Source organism: Hypanus sabinus, chromosome 4, assembly GCF_030144855.1.
Source record: "Hypanus sabinus isolate sHypSab1 chromosome 4, sHypSab1.hap1, whole genome shotgun sequence".
NCBI lineage: Eukaryota > Metazoa > Chordata > Chondrichthyes > Myliobatiformes > Dasyatidae > Hypanus > Hypanus sabinus.
The window spans coordinates 155427723-155448975 of NC_082709.1; the positions used below are offsets into that span (position 1 = coordinate 155427723).

The following is a 21253-nucleotide window of genomic DNA, read 5'->3' on the forward strand; positions in this document are numbered from 1 at the left end:
CCCTCCGAGAACTCCAATCTCACCGATAGGTACCCATCGTACGGGTACCCATCACTCACACCCCAAATCTGCAGGGCGTCAAATGGTGTTACGGGCAAATGCTTTAGATATTGATTGTAGAAAGACCGGTACAATAAGGTCACCTGCGATCCCGTATCAAGAACGGCTTTTGCGTAAATTCCCTCTATCCGTAGACCCACACTGGCACGGGGTCCTACCAGCCCATCCGGAACAGAGGCGTGGGCACCCAGTGGTCTTCCGGCTGATTTCTGGGAACGTGTTCCTCCAGAGGCTCCAGTCCGTTCCCTCACTGAGCCTCTCCTAAGTTTCCCGACACCTCTCCCTTTTTAGTCATGGGGGGCTTGTCCTCCGTGGGACACCTTGTCGCTCACAATCCCACCTAAAGTGACCCTCCTCTCCACAGCTATAGCACACCCTCCGCCTGAAATGCCCCTCTTTCCCACAGTTAAAGCACACACTGCCGGCCGCCCCTCCTCTCCCAGGACAGCTCCTGCTCCCAATCCACTGCACTGATCGCCCCTGAGAGTAGGTACCTCCCCTGTCCCTCCCCTCCAAAGGGGGTTCCCTACTCCCCGGGGGATTGTCATTCCTCCACCCAGCCACCACTTCCTGTATCGCTGAGGATTGCTCCCGTAGGCCCGTGCCCCTTTTCTGCCCCAACGCTCTCTCTTCCTCTCGCACCTCTCTAATCAGTTGCCCGAAGGATGGAGGGGGACCTTTCCTATAAGCCTGCCGGATAGTCCACGCCACCTTGTCCTCCTCCAGAGAGCCACTGAATAGCTGACTCATCCTCACGCTAGCCACGTCAGTCGCCTTCACTACCCCCCGGCGCCGCAGCCCCGAAAGCATCCCCTCCATCCTAAATATGTACTCGGAGAGCTTTTCCCCTCTCCATTGTTCCAGGCGTTGAAACTCTGCTAAAAGCAGCCAGGGTTCCCCTGACAACCCAAACGCTCCCTCCAAAACTTCTAGGCATTCCTCCACTGAGGCCCCAGGCTTCTCAGCTTTCAACTCCCGGATGGTTTTGGCTGCTAAACCCCTCAAACTTCCCACCAATCGCTGCCTCTTCTCCTCCTCTGAGCCTGGCCACTCCTCTAACATCAAAGACGTATGCTCGATCCAGGTCTCATAGTCCACCTCCCCATCCGGAGTAGGCTTGGCTCCGGAGAACACCCCCAGCTTCAGCCGTGGCCTCTCGGCCACCCCCACCAGGGAATTAAGTGCGGCTGCCAGCTCCGAGGCTTCCACCCTACCTGGGGAGCGGGGCTTAGTCACGACTCCCTCCTCCCACCTCCTTTTACTAGTGCCGGGCACCTCTCTGGGGTCCACCTCTAGCTCTAGCTCTTCCCCCGATGTCTCCTCAGCCTCATCCTTGGAGAAGGAGTGGAGCCCCCACGGCCCCTCCTCCCCCAGTACACTGACCGTCGCCGGCAGTTCCACCGTCCTGACTTCAGCACTTGTACAAACCAACACCCAGCTAGACTCTACCTCTTTACCACACCGTCTAGCTACCAATTCTACCTGCCCAATACCCTTCACCGAACTTAAACCCCTCACTATCGCGTCTCCCGAAACTCGAAAATCCACTCCGCTCACTACGCATGCGTACTGTACTGGTACACCTTCAAACTGACACCAACAAACAAACTTATCTCTGTCCATCTCCGCTCTGCTGCCTGCGCGATTCCACAGCCCCTGACAATCCAATCCCGGACAAGCCCCCCACAAATGTAACCCTTACCCACAGGCTGGTATATGTCTAGGGGAAAAAGGAGATCCAGCCACTCTCCAACCCTCGTTGGAGCTCAATCAAAGAACCAATCGACCCATCCGGCCGTCGCACCTGGGACCACCCCGGTGGCCTTACGAGCAGTCCAGCACACGTCCACCTTCCTCAGCGTCTTCCTCGGCCTCTCCAAAAAACCCGCGAAAACCCCTCCCCCAAGTTCCCAGCATCACAAGACACAATAACATTCCCCATTGATTAACAAATGAAGACAATTACCATATCAGCCATTCTAAAGTGAAACAACGGCGAGAGAAACACTTATCCGACAAAGAAACATTCCTACTTGTAACAAACCAAAGAGGCCATTTTGAGTAACATACCCAGGACATTGTACATTCAGAAAGTCAGAAGGCATGGGATCCAGGGAAGTTTGGCCAGGTGGATTCAGAATTGGCTTGCCTGCAGAAGGCAGAGGGTCATGGTAGAGAGAGTACATTCAGATTGGAGAGTTGTGACAGGTGGTGTCCCACAAGGATCTGTTCTGGGACGTCTACTTTTCGTGATTTTTATTAACGACCTGGATGTGTGGGTAGAAGGGTGGGTTGGCAAGTTTGCAGATGACACAAAGGTTGGTGGTGTTGTAGATAGTGTTGTAGATACTTGGTAGTGTGGAGGAGCAGAGGGATCTGGGGGTACATGTCCACAGATCCCTGAAAGTCGCCTCACAGGTAGATAGGGTAGATAGGTCAAGGGATAGAGTTTAAGAGACGCAATGTAATGATGCAACTCTATAAAACTCTAGTTAGGCCACACTTGGAGTACTGTGTCCAGTTCTGGTCACCTCACTATAGGAGGGATGTGGAAGCATTGAAAAGGGTACAGAAGAGGTTTACCAGGATGCTGCCTGGTTTAGAGAGTATGCATTATGATCAGAGATTAAGGAAGCTAGGGCTTTACTCTTTGGAGAGAAGGAGGATGAGAGGAGACATGACAGAGGTGTACAAGATATTAAGAGGAATAGGCAGAGTGAATAGCCAGCGCCTCTTCCCCAGGGCACCACTGCTCAGTACAAGAGGACATGGCTTAAAGGTAAGGGGAGGGAAGTTCAAGGGGGATATTAGAGAAAGGTTTTTCACTCAGAGAGTGGTTGGTGCATGGAATGCACTGCCTGAGTCAGTGGTGGAGGCAGATATACTAGTGAAGTTTAAGAGACTACTAGATAGGTATATGGAGGAATTTAAGGTGGGGGGGGGGTTATATGGGAGGCAGGGTTTGAGGGTCGGCACAACATTGTGGGCCGAAGGGCCTGTAATGTGCTGTACTGTTCTATGTTTTATGTAACTTAAATGACAGTCAAAGTGTTGGGATGACTGGCTTCAATTCAGTAAATGCAGGCTAAATTTCAAGTCAAGATTTTGTTTCATGCTAAAGCAAAGGCTTGACACTCTTAATTCAAATTCATTTTTTCAATCAGATGGAGCCGCAGTTCTCTCAATTTACTCCTGATTTACAGACAGGCATGTAAAATGAGCCTTTTTAAAGCTATTTCCTCTAAAATAAGAACAATAGTTTACACATCCTATTTCCTATCTGTGTTCGAATTGAGTGAGATTGCCTCCCCGGTTGAGGTCAGACAATATATTTTCTCCTATTCTGTTAATGGTTTAAGGTTCACAACTGCATTTCTGAACATTTCACCCTGACCAATTCGTAAGCAGAGTTTGTTTGAGTGCAATTAATAAATGTGATGCATTACAAATTACACTGTTTTCCATTTTCTTTTTAGCTGTCATAAAGTTGTATATACATATCGAATTTTCAAAAATCATCATGGACATTTTATGCTTCAGGTAAGAAAAGTTAAAGTTACTTAATTATAGTTAAAGTTTTTTTTTTCCATTTCTGACTGTTACTCGATTACCAGTAGGGTTCAGTTGGAAATTTGAGTGGAGCTTCATCCAAACAAGCGAGTGGTGGTGTGTTTTGGGAGGACAAATGCAAGAGGAAAGTGTGCAATCAATGGCAGTACACTTTGGAACATTGATGTACAAAATGATCTTATGTGAAAAAGATTAAATAATGAAAACAATTTTTTAAACTTGTATTTCTTGAGGTTTTGGATTACGGAGAACTGCGATACAAATTGTTTATAGTTTTGTTATGTGGGCAGTTCTGGTTGCCACACGATAGGAAAGATGTGAAGCTTTTGGAGAGAATGCAGAAGAAGTTCATCAGGATGTTGCCTGGATTGGAATTTATTAGCTACAAGGAGACTTTGGACAAGCTTGAATTGTTTTCTCTGGAGTGTGGGAGTTAGAGAAGGGCAACCTGATAGAAATATACAAAATTATGAGGAGTGTGGGTAGGATAGATAGTAAGTCCTTTTCTGAGGATGGAAAAGCCTAGTAGAGGGTATAGTTATAAGGGGAGGAGGGGTAAGTTTAAAGAAGATTTGCAGGTCATTTTTTACGTGGGGATTTGTGGGTACATGGAAGGCAATGCCGGGGAGGCTGTATTGCTTTATGATAGCAATGTTTGAGAGGCATTTAGACAGACACATGAACAGGCAGGGAATGGAGAAATATGGATCATGTGCAAACAGACAAGTTTAGTCAGATTAGCATAATGGTTAGTGGACACATGGCAAATGTAAGGCTCTTTAACTGCAATTGGACTGGGTGGATTGTTGTCACATATATCAAGATGCATTGTAAAACTTCTTTTTGCTTGCCACCCATTTCAAACAGAAATACATTGTGGTCCTAGAAAGGGAAAAGCAATAACAGAAGGCAGAATATAGTGTTACAGTTACAGAGGAAGTCAGAGCAGACGTACAGATCGGTGCAAGGTTCATGACAGGGGAGATTGTGAGGTCAAGAGTCCATTTTATTGTACAAGTGGTCCATTCAAAAGTGTTTTAGCAGTGAGATATGACAACGATTCTATGTTTTATGTTTATGAATTCTTTTCATTGTGCTAGCTAGCTCAGTAGATTTTTTTGCCAAGGACATGGGAGGATTGTTGATCCAAACCTAATTCCTTAGAAAAGAAGACTACCTTTAGAAAATGTTCCAGGGCAGTATGAATCAGAACCTAGACAGAAAACAGAAGTAATTAAGGAAAATCATCAACAGAAAGTTGTAAACTTGAAAATGCCTCCAGATGCTGGAAATCCAAAGCAGCACACAAAATGCAGGAGGAACCCAGCAGGTCAGACCGCACCTATGGAAATTAATAAACAATCAATGCTTCAGCCTTAGACTCGTCCTCGGGTCTGAGAAGGGACAGGGATGAAGCCAGAGTAAAAAGGTGAGGGCAGGGAAGGAGGCTAGCTAGAAGATGATGGGTGAAGCCAGGTGGGTGGGGAAGGTCAAGGGCTGGAGAGGAAGGAATCTGATAGGAGACAAGAGTGGACCATGAGAGAAAGGGAAGGAGGAGGGGACCTAAGGGGAAGTGATAAGCATGTGAGAAGAGGTAACAGGTCAGAGTGGGGAGGGGGAAAGGGGGGGGGGATTATTTTACCAGAACGAGAAATCAATATTCATGCTATCAGGTTGGAGGCTATCCAGACAAAATATAAGGTGTTACTCTAAATTTACTGAGGTGGTCAAAAGGGAGACTAATGAAAGGAGTGCATTTGATACAGTTTGATTTTAGCAAGATATTTGGTAAAGTTCTGCATAACAGACAGAATAACAAATAGAAGTCCACAGGATTCAAGAGAAACTGGCATTTGGATACAAAACTAACTAAATGCATTGATATACAATGCAGTGGTTTGCAACAGGGTGAAAAACCATACAGGTGCTCTTATCTAGGTTCCGTAGGGCTTGGTACGGACACATTTGCTTTTTGTGTTAGCTGTCCATGACTTGAACCAAAATGCAGGAGCCAAAGAGTCATAGTGTAATACAGCCCAGAAACATGCCCTTTGGCCTAACTTGACAATGCTGAACAAAAAGCCCATCTGAGCTAGTCCCATTTGCCCACATTTGGCCATATCACTCTAAACCATTCCTATCTAATCACCTGTCAATGTCCTTTAAATCTTGTTATTGTCACTTCTTGGCAGCTCGTTGCATAAGTGTGCTTGGCTTCTGCTTGAAGAAGTTGCTCCTCGGGTCCCTCTTTAATCTTTTCCATATCATTTTAAACCTATAACCTGTTGTTTTTGATTACCTTTTTCTCAGAAAAATACAGTGTGCTTTCACTGTATTTATGGCCCATTGATTTTATACACCACTATAAAACCACATCTACACTCTAAGGAATAAAGTCCCAGCCTGTCCGACCTCTCCCTATAACTCAGGCCCTTGAGTCATGGCAATCTTCTCATAAACCTTCTGTGCACTCTTTCCAGCTGAATGATGTCTTTCCTCCAACACTTTACACAATAGGCCAGGTATGATCACACCAATATCTTGTACTCAATGACCTGACTGACAAAGTCCATGATGTCACTTTCAGGGAACTATGTACTTGTGCCCCTGGGTGCCTCTGTTCTACAACGCAATCCAGAGCCGTACTATTCACTATGAAAATCCCACCCTGATTTGACTTTTAACAATGTAGCAAATCACAGTTATCTGAATGTAGTGTCATTTGCTATTCTTTAGCCACTTATCTGGCTGAGAAATACCCCCTGTAATTTTTGATAAACTTCTTCACTGCCTAAAACACTATCTATTTTAGTGCCATCTTGTTAACCACACTTTGTGCATTCTCATTCAAATTGTTCAGATAAATGATGACCACAATGGGCCCAGCAAAATTCCCTGTTGCACACCACTAGTCCCAGGCATCCAATCCCATAAGCAACATTACACTTTCATCCTCTGATTCCACCATCAGGCCATTTAGTTAAATCTCCCTGGATACCATACAATCTAACCCCCCACCCCCCCACCAGACCAGCCTTCCACATGGAATCTTCTCAAAGACCTTGCTAAAGTCCATATATATAATGTCCACTGCTCTGCCCTTATCAATCTTTTCCGGTTATTACTTCAAAGAACTGATGTGTGAAATGCAAAATGGTGAAGAAAATTGCAGATGAGGACACTGGTTAGATTGTGCTGAATAACAAGTTGTAGTTTTCTGGTTATCAGTGGGTTGGTCTACTAGGCACAAAAAAAAAACGGCAAATGGATGCATTCCAAAGGAATGTGAGGTTATGCAGTTGGGAAGAGAAAGCCAGGCAAGTATATGCATGATAATTATTTTAAAGATTTGAGAAAGGCCTTGGTGCATGTCTACTTACTCCAGACATGTGTATGTGATAATTAAGGATGCATAGGCATTTTAGTCTTTATTGGCTGATCCATCAAATAAGAGAACACTGAGGTAGTAAGGACACAGCTTATAAAATGAGGACAATTATGGGCAATGCACTACAGGGATATTGTGGTACTATCTCTGATGGTGTATAGGAGATTTATAAGATGATGCCAAAGTTAGAATTTTTGACAAAAAAAGATTGGCAAGGCATATGTTGTATTCTTTGAAACAGTATGAGAGATTTAATCAATGCACATTTGAATGGATTGTATAAAGGGATTTGCGAACAGCCCAAAAACTCCTCATTTGCCTGGCATGAACATGGTACTATAAATTCATATTCATGATTTTATGACTCCTGAGACCCAGACCAGAACATTTCACCAATTTTACAAATAGCTGTCATGGCACTTAAGCTTTTTTACTAGTGTTGAAGAAGTTGCAGAGTAAGTATCTACAACTACAATTTGATTCCTTTGTTCTTGTGATGGTATTCGATGGGACCCAGTTTCTGGATCTGTTACTTTTTTATATTCCTACAAAGCTGATGTTGTTTCATGAACCCTTCAAAAGAATTGGATCAGTCACACTTCTTGAGTTTCAAGAAAACTGACCTGAAAGGGTCAGACTACAGCTGCGGGAAGAGAAACAGTTAATATTTCAGATCAAAAACTTTTCATCAGAGTTCTTCATCTTAATCTTGAGGTCTCAAAAAAATAATATGGTCAAGACAGTGTATACTTTAGTTTTGAGAAACTACAGACCTATCATAGTATTGAGGATAACAAATTAGATCTTATAAGTATATATGGTTAGCTGACCTTTGTGTGCGTGCAAACGGTTCTGTACAAGTGAATTTTAGTCACATGGGTTTAATAGGGCAGTGTGAGTTTATTGGGCTGAAAGGCCTGTTGCCATGCTGTATCTCTTTAAAAAAAGAATGCAAAAACATTCTTCAGAGAACAGCCACAAGTTAACAGGGGCTTAGGCTCAAATTTGTTTTCTGCTTCATTAGTGCATCCAATGCAGATCTTTAAAATTAATACACCTGATCAAATTTATCTCTCGTTGTACCCTATCCTTCTTTTCCAAGAACAAACCAATATTCTGTACATCACAGAAGTATTTTGAGTTTATTTCAGGTTTCCAGGATTCATGATTTTGATTTGTATCCAGCCCAATTGAATACTAATTTAATATGAAGGCATTACTTCTGGTTTTTTTTAATGCAAGCTATTAGTCACAGGTCAGATTGTTTAATATTTGCATCTACACTGAGTGGCACCTCTTAGGCTATCATCAAGATTGTAGATGGCTTACCTTTACTGAAATTCCGTGTGTTCAGAAGCGGCTAATGAGGCCAGTGTGAAAATTGCAGACACCTTCAGATGGGACAAGTGGTAATAGGTGAGAAATTTGTGAGAAGGTTTACTTGTTTCACAACTGATGCAAAACCTGTCTGTATTCCTGATGCACTTTCTTGAATTTCTCCTACCTTTCTAAACCTCCTACTCCATTCATGGGGCAGGGAACACCAGGCATCACTGGGAATAGCGAAGATCTTTAAACTTTGAACAACACTATATTGAATCATTCTCTCTGTCTACCTGATAATATCTTCTCATGACTAAACTCAGAAGAGGGTGTTTGCTTTGGGAGACTGTTGTTAGGTATCTGAACAGATAAGTCAGTGCAGATAAGTCAATAAGTCTCATTTTCCTTTAATCCCTAAGTAAAACGCTGATGGAATACAGTATTCATTTCTCTGCAAGAGTACAAAGAAAATAAATTGAATTAAGCAGATCAGATGAACCGAAACCCGTTTGCAATTTGATGTGTTGCTATGGACTAAGTAAGGAAAGAGGTGGATTCCACTAGTGTGCAGAAAGAGAAAATACAAACTGTTCTCTATCAGTAACATTCCTCACATGAACAATCTTTCACTTGATAAGTGCAAATTAATCTTGAAATTGCACTATATGAAGTATAAAGAAAATATTTTATAAAAGAGCATACTTTATAAAAGATAAAAACAGAAGGTTTTTTTCATAAAGGTAGCAGGTTTCACATGGTGAATTTTATAATTGTGAAAGAGGCATTAAAAGAGCTTGATCATTTGTAAAGGGGACCAAATATATTTCTTGAAATATTTCTTTTGGCTGTGGTTTTCAATCTGAAAATAACTCCGAGGTTGACTATATCGTGGAAATATATAATTGTACCAAGTTTTTAAATGGATGCATTGTTACTTTCATTGTACAGACTGGATTTGGAGTTAAAGAAAAGTTCTTCAAACGCCTGCCAGATTTAATTGATTACTATGAAAAACCTCACAAAGGTCTAGTGACACATTTGTGTTACCCTCTGCAAAGAAGTAAAGCTAAGACAGAGGATGGAGAATGTTCAACGAATATTTATGATGGTATGATAAGATTTTACTTTTTTTATTTCTTATCATTATAATTTTTATATATAGACTACCAATCTGATGGAAAAATAAATGAATACAATCAATAACAATTCTTATAACTTACAATAAATATTACAATACTACATTTAATAAATTGTTGCACACACTACACAAATATTTCTGCATCTATTTATATAATAAATATTATACGCGTAGTCCCCTGGTTACGTACGAGTTCCGTTCCTGAGTCCGTCTTTAAGTCGGATTTGTACGTAAGTCGGAACAAGTACATCCGGTATTATTTAGCGTCAGTTAGTCAAACGTTTGTCTTAGTATATAGAATATATTTTACCTTTCTATGCATATAAAATGTTTAAGAAACATATGTATTCCAATCATTAAACCACTGCGTTGCTTAGTAATAATTGTAGCTTTCAGCCGGGCAGGGCCTTTCACATGCTCCAATATTCTCACTTTATCTGTTATCCTTTAAAATAGTTCCAATTGTTGACCGACTGTAGCCTAACACTTTTCCAATGACTGGTGGCATTTCAACTCTTTCCAAACGCTTTATTATTTCCACTTTATTTTCAATCGCGATCACTTCCCATCAATGGAACAGAAACACTGTGGGCGGTGGGTCCCGAGCTCCACCAGCTCCCGAGGTCTGCTGGGTCCTAAGGACCACTGCACTAAGACATGCTAAATTGGACAAATGGGGGCTGTGCTGGGTTTGGGTATTTGATCCTCAACAATATTCCGCGTGGGGATTTAAACTGGAGGTGGCAGTGTCTTTTTTACGAGGTCAAGTCACTGGATCGACATCGACCCGGCACGGACGGTACGGGAGTCACTGGATCGACATCGACCCGGCACGGACGGTACGGGAGTCACCGGATCGACATCGACCCGGCACGGACGGTACGGGAGTCACCGGATCGACATCGACCCGGCACGGACGGTACGGGAGTCACCGGATCGACGTCGACCCGGCACGGACGGTACGGGAGTCACCGGATCGACGTCGACCCGGCACGGATGGTACGGGAGTCACCGGATCGACATCGACCCGGCACGGATGGTACAGGAGTCACTGGATCGACATCGACCCGGCACGGACGGTACGGGAGTCACTGGATCGACATCGACCCGGCACGGACGGTACGGGAGTCACCGGATCGACATGAACCCGGCACGGACGGTACGGGAGTCACTGGATCGACGCCGACCCGGCACGGACGGTACGGGAGTCACTGGATCGACGCCGACCCGGCACGGACGGTACGGGAGTCACCGGATCGACGCCGACCCGGCACGGACGGTACGGGAGTCACCGGATCGACGCCGACCCGGCACGGGAGCGGTCTGTCACTGGATCGAAGTCGACCCGGCACGGACGGTACGGGAGTCACCGGATCGACGCCGACCCGGCACGGACGGTACGGGAGTCACTGGATCGAAGTCGACCCGGCACGGACGGTACGGGAGTCACCGGATCGAAGTCGACCCGGCACGGACGGTACGGGAGTCACCGGATCGACGTCGACCCGGCACGGACGGTACGGGAGTCACCGGATCGACGCCGACCCGGCACGGACGGTACGGGAGTCACCGGATCGACGTCGACCCGGCACGGACGGTACGGGAGTCACCGGATCAACATCAACCCGGCACGGACGGTACGGGAGTCACCGGATCGACGCCGACCCGGCAGGGACGGTACGGGAGTCACCGGATCGACGCCGACCCGGCAGGGATGGTATGGGAGTCACCGGATCGACGCCGACCCGGCAGGGACGGTACGGGAGTCACCGGATCGACGCCGACCCGGCACGGACGGTACGGGAGTCACCGGATCGACGCCGACCCGGCACGGACGGTACGGGAGTCACCGGATCGACGCCGACCCGGCAGGGACGGTACGGGAGTCACCGGATCGACGCCGACCCGGCAGGGACGGTACGGGAGTCACCGGATCGAAGTCGACCCGGCACGGACGGTACGGGAGTCACTGGATCGACATCGACCCGGCAGGGACGGTACGGGAGTCACCGGATCGACGCCGACCCGGCAGGGACGGTATGGGAGTCACCGGATCGACGCCGACCCGGCAGGGACGGTACGGGAGTCACCGGATCGACGCCGACCCGGCACGGACGGTACGGGAGTCACCGGATCAACGCCGACCCGGCACGGACGGTACGGGAGTCACCGGATCAACGCCGACCCGGCAGGGACGGTACGGGAGTCACCGGATCGACGCCGACCCGGCAGGGACGGTACGGGAGTCACCGGATCGAAGTCGACCCGGCACGGACGGTACGGGAGTCACCGGATCGACGCCGACCCGGCACGGGAGCGGTCTGTCACCGGATTGAAGTCGACCCGGCACGGACGGTACGGGAGTCACCGGATCGACGCCGACCCGGCACGGACGGTACGGGAGTCACTGGATCGAAGTCGACCCGGCACGGACGGTACGGGAGTCACCGGATCAACATCAACCCGGCACGGACGGTACGGGAGTCACCGGATCGACGCCGACCCGGCAGGGACGGTACGGGAGTCACCGGATCGACGCCGACCCGGCAGGGACGGTACGGGAGTCACCGGATCGACGCCGACCCGGCACGGACGGTACGGGAGTCACCGGATCGACGCCGACCCGGCACGGACGGTACGGGAGTCACCGGATCGACGCCGACCCGGCAGGGACGGTACGGGAGTCACCGGATCGACGCCGACCCGGCAGGGACGGTACGGGAGTCACCGGATCGAAGTCGACCCGGCACGGACGGTACGGGAGTCACCGGATCGACGCCGACCCGGCACGGGAGCGGTCTGTCACCGGATTGAAGTCGACCCGGCACGGACGGTACGGGAGTCACCGGATCGACGCCGACCCGGCACGGACGGTACGGGAGTCACTGGATCGAAGTCGACCCGGCACGGACGGTACGGGAGTCACCGGATCGACGTCGACCCGGCACGGACGGTACGGGAGTCACCGGATCGACGTCGTCCCGGCACGGACGGTACGGGAGTCACCGGATCAACATCAACCCGGCACGGACGGTACGGGAGTCACCGGATCGACGCCGACCCGGCAGGGACGGTACGGGAGTCACCGGATCGACGCCGACCCGGCACGGACGGTACGGGAGTCACCGGATCGACGCCGACCCGGCACGGACGGTACGGGAGTCACCGGATCGACGCCAACCCGGCACGGACGGTACGGGAGTCACCGGATCGACGCCGACCCGGCAGGGACGGTACGGGAGTCACCGGATCGACGCCGACCCGGCAGGGACGGTACGGGAGTCACCGGATCGACGCCGACCCGGCAGGGACGGTACGGGAGTCACCGGATCGACGTCGACCCGGCACGGGAGCAGTCTGTCACTGGATTGAAATCGGAAACCTCCATTCTCCAGCCCGGCACTGATCTCACTATGTCACCAGCCAACCGGAACCGGTGGGGGGGTGGGGGGGGGTCAGGGTGAATCTTACTAAGAAAAATTTAAGCCCAATACAAAATTAAACACTCAACAGTGTCAATGACAATGACTAAAATAGTGGACGGTGTCGCGATCCGACTTAAAATGGCGGACGGTGTTTTCCTTCTTCGTACGAGTTGTCTGTAAGTCGGATGTTCGTAACTCGGGGACCACCTGTATAAAAAAAGCTATTAACTTGTTTCATGGTCCAATGCTACATCAGAAGCAGATACCAAAATGATTGAGTACACACTCTCTAACAAGTGTTGTAAAGATTCTGTTGATTTTCCATGGAAAGCACATAGGAAAATTTACATTGTTATCTGCTCAGTGACAGAAACAATTTTACAAATGGGTATAAAGGACGGCTGGAGTGAAGAAAAGAGAAAAAATTAACATGCAAGACCTGCTATCATTAAATACACTCAGTGGCCACCTGAGTATACGTACCTGTTCGGATGCTTGTTCGTGCAAGCATCTAATTAGCCAAATATATGGCAGAAACACAATGCATAGAAGCACGTAGAGATGACCAAGAGGTTCAGTTGATCAGATCAAACAGCAGAATATGATAGAAATATGATCTGAGTTACTTAGAATGTGGTCAGAGGAAATGAGCCAAACTGACAGGAAGACGACAATGCCTCAAAACCACATTTGCAACAGTGGTACGCAAAAGAACATCTCTGAACGCACAACATATCGAACCCTGAAGTGGATGGACTATAGTAGCGAAAGACCACAAACATACATTCAGTTGCCACTTTATAAGGCACAGGAGGTGCCTGATAAAAGTAACCACTGACTGTACAATGTCTAATGGTTAGTTATATTTTCTTTAACTGAATTAATTTCAGAAAAGTGGAGAGATGGTATTAAAAAGCCTGGTAGAGAAATGGAGCAAGATTGCACAACAGTCCAGTCAACATTTAGGAACTTTTCCTGACAGACTTCTCAAGTATTTATGCTCTTTGCTTTGCCTTGAGTTTGTTATTTTTTCCAGGAAATATACATTTTGATGAGCAATGAAAAAACTACAATTAATGTGAGAATGTTTTGAATTTGTAGTTCAATTTTCAAAATAACAATTTCACAATCAAGAAGTTCAAACTTGAAAGGTAGGGGTTCATTCAGTCACACAATAATCTGATAATAATACATGTCTACTGTCAGAACCAATGAGTACTGCATGGATTCCATAAAACTCAGGAATGAAATGAAACCAGAACAATGCAGGAACAGAAATCCATTTTGCCAGATGATCTAAACTCAGTACTGTTTTTATTTTACAGAAGTTGATGATCCAGATTACGTGGAAGTCATTCCTTAATGAAAATAACAAAAAAGAGGCACCACTGACTTTGTCATTTCAAAATCCACAAAATCCACTGGCAAGACAAGTCCATTGATGTCCTTCCTATTGGCAACTAGCCCAAAAGTTAGGCTCTGTTCAAGTTCATTCAGCTTCAAATGGGTTGTTTGCATGCTGAACACCAGCCTCCTAAAATATGGCTCTATAGCGAGAAGGAAAAGAAATGATTTAGGGATCATCTCAAAAGCTTCTTGAAAAATGAACCATTACCACAAACTCACTGGAACCACTGGTCTCTGAGTGCTCAAAATGGAGAGAGGCCTTTGGGGTGACCTCAAGTCTGATTATTTGTAGCACACAGAGGGTCAGCATAATGATGTGATCCACCTCCCATACAACCATTTACAATAGATTATAGACAACAGACAGTAGGTGCAGGAGTAGGTCATTCAGCCCTTCTAGCCAGCACCACCATTCACTGTGATCATGGCTGATCATACACAATCAGTACCCCGTTCCTGCCCTCTCCCCATATCCCTTGACCCCGCTATCTATAAGAGCTCTATCTAACTCTCTCTTGAATGCATCCAGAGACTTGGCCTCCACTACCTTCTGGGGCAGAGCATTCCACATATCCACCACTCTCTGGGTGAAAAAGTTTTTCCGCATCTCTGTTCTAAATGGCCTACCCCTTATTCTTAAACTGTGGCCTCTAGTTCTGGACTCACCCATCAGCGGGAACATGCTTCCTGCCTCCAGTGTGTCCAATCCCTTAATAATCTTGTATGTTTCAATCAGGTCCCCTCTCATCCTTCTAAATTCCAGTGTATACAAGCCCAATCACTCCAATCTTTCGACATATGACAGTCCCGCCATTCTGGGAATTAACCTTGTGAACCTACGCTGCACTCCCTCAATAGCAAGAATGTCCTTCCTCAAATTTGGAGACCAAATCTGCACACAATACTCCAAGTGGGGTCTCACCAGGGCCCTGTACAGCTGCAGAAGGACCCCTTTACTCCTATACACAATTCCTCGTTATAAAAGTCAGCATGCCATTAGCTTTCTTCACTGCCTGCTGTATCTGCATGCTTGCTTTCATTGACTGATGTACAAGAACACCTAGATCTCGTTGTACTTCCCCTCTTCCTAACTTGACTCCATTTAGATAGTAATCTGCCTTCCTGTTCTTGCCACCAAAGTGGATAACCTCACATTTATCCACATTAAACTGCATCTGCCATACATTTGCCCACTCACCCAACCTGTCCAAGTCACCCTGCATTCTCATAACATCCTCCTGACATTTCACTCTGCCACCCAGCTTTGAGTCATCAGCAAATTTGCTAATGTTACTTTTAATACCTTCATCTAAATCATTAACGCATATTGTAAACAGCTGCGGTCCCAGCACCGAACCTTGCAGTACCCCACTGGTCACAGCCTGCCATTCCGAAAGAGAACCGTTAATTACTACTCTTTGTTTCCTGTCAGCCAGCCAATTTTCAATCCATGTCGGTACTCTGCCCCTAATATCATGTGCCCTAATTTTGCCCACTAATCTCCTATGTGGGACTTTATCAAAAGCATTCTGGAAGTCCAGGTACACTACATCCACTGGCTCTCCCTTGGCCATTTTCATAGTTACATCCTCAAAAAACTCCTGAAGATTAGTCAAGCATGATTTTCCCTTCATAATTCCATGCTGACTCAGACTGATCCTTCTACTGCTATCCAAATGTGTCGTAATTTCCTCTTTTATAATTGACTCCAGCAATTTTCCCACTACTGACATCAGGCTAACCAGTCTATAATTCCCTGTTTTCTCTCTCCCTCCTATCTTGAAAAGTGGGACAACATTAGACACCCTCCAATCAGCAGGAACTGTTCCTGAATCTATAGAACATTGGAAAATGATTACCAATGCATCCACGATTTCTAGAGCCACCTCTTTAAGTACCCTTGGATGCAGACCATCAGGTCCCGGAGACTTATCAGCCTTCAGACTCAACAGTCTATCCAACACCATTTCTTGCTTAATATAAATTTCCTTCAGTTCATCCTTTACCCTAGTTCCTTTGGCCACTATTACATCTGGGAGATTGTCTGTGTCTTCCCTAGTGAAGACAGATCCAAAGTACCTGTTCAACTCATCTGCCATTTCCTTGTTCCCCATAATAAATTCACCCGTTTCTGTCTTCAATGGCCCAGTTTTGGTCTTAACTATTTTTTTTTGCTACTCACATACCTAAAGCAGCTTTTACTATCCTCCTTTATATTCCTGGCTAGTTTACCTTTGTACCTCATTTTTTCTTGGCGTATTGCCTTTTTTGTTATCTTCTGTTGCTCTTTAAAAGCTTCCCAGTCCTCTGGTTTCCTGCTCATCTTTGCTATGTTAAACTTCTTCTCTTTTATTTTTATACTGCCTTTACTTCCCTTGTCAGCCACAGCTGCCCCTTACTCCCCTTAGGATCTTTCTTCCTCTTTGGAATGAACCGATCCTGCACCTTCTGCGTTATTCCCAGAATACCTGCCATTTTTGTTCCTCTGTCTTCCCTGCTAGGGTATTGTTCCGTTGAACTTTGGCCAGCTCCTCCCTCATAGCTCCATAGTTCCCTTTGTTCAACTGTAATACTGACACATCCGATTTTCCCTTCTCCTTCTCAAATTGTAGGTTAAAACATATCATATTATGGTCACTACCTCCTAATGGTTCCTTTACCTCAAGGTCCCTGATCAAATCCGGTTCATTGCACAACACTAAATCTAGAATTGCCTTCTCCCTGGTAGGCTCCAGTACAAGCTGTTCTAAGAATCCATCTCGGAGGCACTCCACAAACTCCCTTTCTTGGGGTCCAGTACCATTCTGATTCTCCTAGTCTACCTGCCACATCAAATATTTATTGCTTCAAAAGCAGAAGTCTGTGGGACCAATGTCAGCCTCATCGACCACCACAAGACTCATGGAATTGGAGTGGAAACATTTTGATCTCAATCCCATGGCACAGATTAAGGTGAATAAAGTAGTGTATGTAAGGCCTAGAAATTCTTCTGTCATCTGTTACATTTTCACACAATATGAAATTTTAACTAAAATACACTTGCTAAAATACATTCCACAGCTGGGGAAACGGAAAGTGATGCTCCCAATCCAGACTGACTGAGGTCTTCCAGTCAGGAAGTCTAGGATCCAGTTGCAGAGGGAGGTGTTCAGGCCCAATAGGCTCAGCTTTCCAGTCAGTTTCTGAGGGATGATTGTGTTGAATGCTGAACTAAAGTCTATGAACAGCATCCGAACATATGTGTCTTTTTTGTCCAGGTGGGTTAGGGCCAGGTGGAGAGTGGTGGCAGTGTTGTCACCTGTTGAGCGGTTGGGACAGTACACAAACTGCAGGGGGTCCAGTGAGGGGGGCAGCAGGGTCTTGATATGCCTCATGATGAGCCTCTTGAAACACTTCATGATGATTGGATATAAGTGCAACGGGACGGTGGTCATTTAGGCAGGACACTGAAGACTTCGGCACGGGGACGATGGTGGCGGCCTTGAAGCACGTTGGAATGGTGGCGCTGCTCAGGGAGATGTTAGATCTACCATCCTCATCCTCTTATTTCTATCTTACCTCAACCCCAACCTCCTCTGTGAATTTCTTTCAGCATGCCTTTAATCCCCTCTCGATTTATCTCTCAATAATATTTTACCCCAGTAAAAAATCCTAACCCTTACAAAAATTGCCCTCAATCTCCCCAGTTTTCTGTCCATCTCCAAATATTCCCTGCCCTGCCTTTGCCTTTATGTGGATGGTGAAGAGAGCCAATCTCTGTTGGATTGAATAAGAATGATTCACATAACTCACAACATTCTAGATTTTCACCTTTTCCAGCAGATAAGATGCATTTGTTGTAAATAACTTACAATGTTCTTATCAATATTCTTTTAAATTTTTGTCTGAATGAATAAAAATGCTTAAAGAAAATAATCTTATCTCTGCAAACTACTGGTTTCAGGTGTTGATAAGTTTCATATGAATTATTTTGGAGTTCTTGCAGATTATACTAATTAAAATATATAAAAAGTGGCCCTCTTGTTGCCATTTGTTTCTCTATGATAACTTGTCAATTAGAAGTAAAAACTAAATTCATTAAGCTACAATCTTCCATCAGGACTGAAAGTGTAGAGGGGAGGAGTGAATGATAATCTGTCTAGTGACAGTTCAGGAAGGGTTGAGGGACAGATAGAGCCAGTCAGGGGATAGAAAGCTGGAGATAGTGGTGGCAGAAGCTGAGACGAGATGGTAAACAGAGGAACACACACAAATGCCGGAGGAACTCAGCATCTATGGAAAAGAATACAGTTGACATTTCAAGCTGAAACTCTTCAGCAGGGGCTGGAGAAAAAAAGCTAAGGAGTACACTTAAAGGGTGGGGGAGTGGAGAGAGAATCACCAGGTGATAGGTGAAACCTGCAGGGGGAGGGATAAAGAGCTGGGAAGTTGATAGGTGAAAGAGGCAGAAGGCCATGGGTGGGGAAGGAGCACCGGAGAGAAACGATGGGTGGACAGAGAGATAAGGTGAGAGAGGGAAAAGGGGATGGGAAATGGTGAAGGGGGGCAGGGGGACATTACCGGAAGTTTGAGAAATTGATGTTCATGCCATCAGGTTGGAGGCTACGGTGAGTGGATTTTCTTAACAGTGGAAGAGACTATGGATGGACATATCGATAATCATGACAACAAAAGACTACATTTTATTGAGTTGAGTTGAATTGAATTGGCTTTATTTCTTACATCCTTCACACACATGAGGAGTAAAAATCTGTGTTACATCTCCATCTGAAATTACTATAATGTGCAATCATAGTAATTTATAATAATCAATAAACAGTCAATGTTCTATAATAAGTAGAACAGTCAATGTAATATAGAGAACACTGAAATCAGCGTGAGTTCATCAGTCTGATGGAAGAAGCTGTCCCGGAGCCTGTTGGTTCTGGCTTTTATGTTGTGGTACCACTTCCCGGATGGTAGCAGCTGGAATAGACTGTGGTTGGGGTGACTTGGGTCCACAATGATCCTACGGACCCATTTTACACACCTGTCCTTGTAAATGTCCTGAATCATGGGAAGTTCACAACTACAAATGAGCTGGGCTGTCCACACCACTTTCTACAGAGTCCTGCGATTGAGGGAAGTACAGTTCTCATACCAGGCAGTAATGCAGCCAGTCAGGATGCTCTCAATTGTGCCCCTTTAGAAACTTATTAAGATCTGGGGGCCCATACCAAACTTCCTCAACAGTCTGAGGTGAAAGACACATTGTTGTACTGTTTTCACCACACAGTGGGTGTGTATAGACCATGGGAGGTCCTCGGTGATGTGAATACCAAGGAACTTTAAGATGTTTACCCTCTCAACCCCAGATCCATTGATGTCAATAGGGGTTAGCCTGTCACCATTCCTCCTGTAGTCCACAACCAGCTCCTCTGTTTTTGCGACATTGAGGGAGAGGTTATTTTCTTGACACCGCTGTGTCAGAGAGGTGACTTCTTTCCTGTAGTCTACCTTGTTATTGTTTGAGATAAGGCCAATCAGTGTAGTATTGTCGGCAAATTTGATCAGCAGATTGGAGCTGTGGGTGACGACACAGTCATGGGTGTACTGGGAGTAAAGGAGGGGACTCAGTACACAGCCCTGAGGGGCTCCTGCATTGAGAGTCAGAGGTTTGGAGGTGAGGAGCCCACTCTTACAACCTGCTGGTGATCTGACAGGAAGTCCAGGATCCAGCTATACAAGGCAGGGTCAAGGCCGAGATCTTTGAGCTTCTTGTCGAGCCTGGTGTTGAATGCTGAACTGTAGTCCAAGAACAGCATTCTCACATAGCACCCTTCTTCCCAGATGTGTAAGAACGGTTGATTGTGTGGGTAGGTGAATTGCCAGGGGTCCAGTCTGGGTGGCAGCAAGCTGCAGATTGAAAGACCAGATGAAAGATCAGGGCGTTTGCTCATTATTGAGGTGAGTGCGACAGGATGCCAGTCATTCAGGCCTTGGTCTTTTTTGGTACAGGGACAATGGTGGACAATTTGAAGCAGGAGGGCGCTCTACGCTGGGAGAGGGAGAGATTAAAAATGTCAGTAAACACACCTGCTAGTTGTGCTGCACACATCCTAAGTACTCACCCTGGGATGCCGTCTGGTCCCGCAGCATTGCGACTGTCCACTGGTTGGAAGCATCTGCATACCTCAGCCTCAGAGATGACCAAGTTGCAGGTTGTAGCAGTGGCTTTCCTCAGAGGCACTGACTTAGCGACATCGAAACCAGCATAAAGGTGATTGAGCTCACCTGGGAGAGAGGCCATGATGTTGGTGGCTTTGAAGTCAACGTTTGGCTTTGAAGTCTGCAATGTTATGCAGCCCTTGCCACAAGAAAGGAAGATGGTGAGAGGAATGAAACAAGGGAAGGATGGTAGGCAGATGGGAACAAATAGGAAGGGGATAGGGGACCCAGTTGTTGAGCATGTGGATGATGGGTAGATGGAACTACATGAGGGATGGGAAAGAAACAGAGTAAAGGAGGATGGAGTGGTTGGATAAAAATGGTGTGTGTGAGACCCCCTAGATCAGCGATTTCCAACCTAAGGCCCATGGACCTCTTGGTTACTGGGAGGGGTCCATGGCATAAAAAAGATTAAGAAGCCCTGACCTAGATCAATCAGAGTGATGCTATTGGGTTTGCATATCACCAAGTTCTAAACTCAAACAAAGACATTAAGCCCTATTGGGGATAAATAGCCACCAATGCTCTCACTAAAGGGAGGTTACACTGTAACTATTCAATCTGCAAAGACCAGTTCACTTCCTTGTTTATTCTTCATGGTGAGTTTAGTTGGCAATACCCACTATTTGACTGGTGGGACCCCTCACCCTATCAAGAAGATACTTCCAGCTGACAAAGTAGTTCAAAACACAGTTCATTTACAGTCGGCCCTCCTTAGCCACGAGTTCTGCATCC

The 21253-nt window shown here is 46.2% G+C and overlaps 1 protein-coding gene across 1 annotated transcript in view; it reads left to right on the plus strand.

Annotated features, from left to right (window-relative positions):
- Positions 1 to 14365, plus strand: part of si:ch73-264p11.1 (uncharacterized protein LOC100000923 homolog) — a 210698-nt gene extending 196333 nt beyond the window's left edge. Inside the window, exons 4-6 of the mRNA XM_059968510.1 lie at positions 3537 to 3600; positions 9290 to 9449; positions 14230 to 14365. Of these exons, the coding sequence (XP_059824493.1) occupies positions 3537 to 3600; positions 9290 to 9449; positions 14230 to 14267 (262 nt within the window). The 3' untranslated portion in view covers positions 14268 to 14365. The remainder of the gene's footprint in view (positions 1 to 3536; positions 3601 to 9289; positions 9450 to 14229) is intronic.
- Positions 14366 to 21253: the final 6888 nt, after the last annotated feature.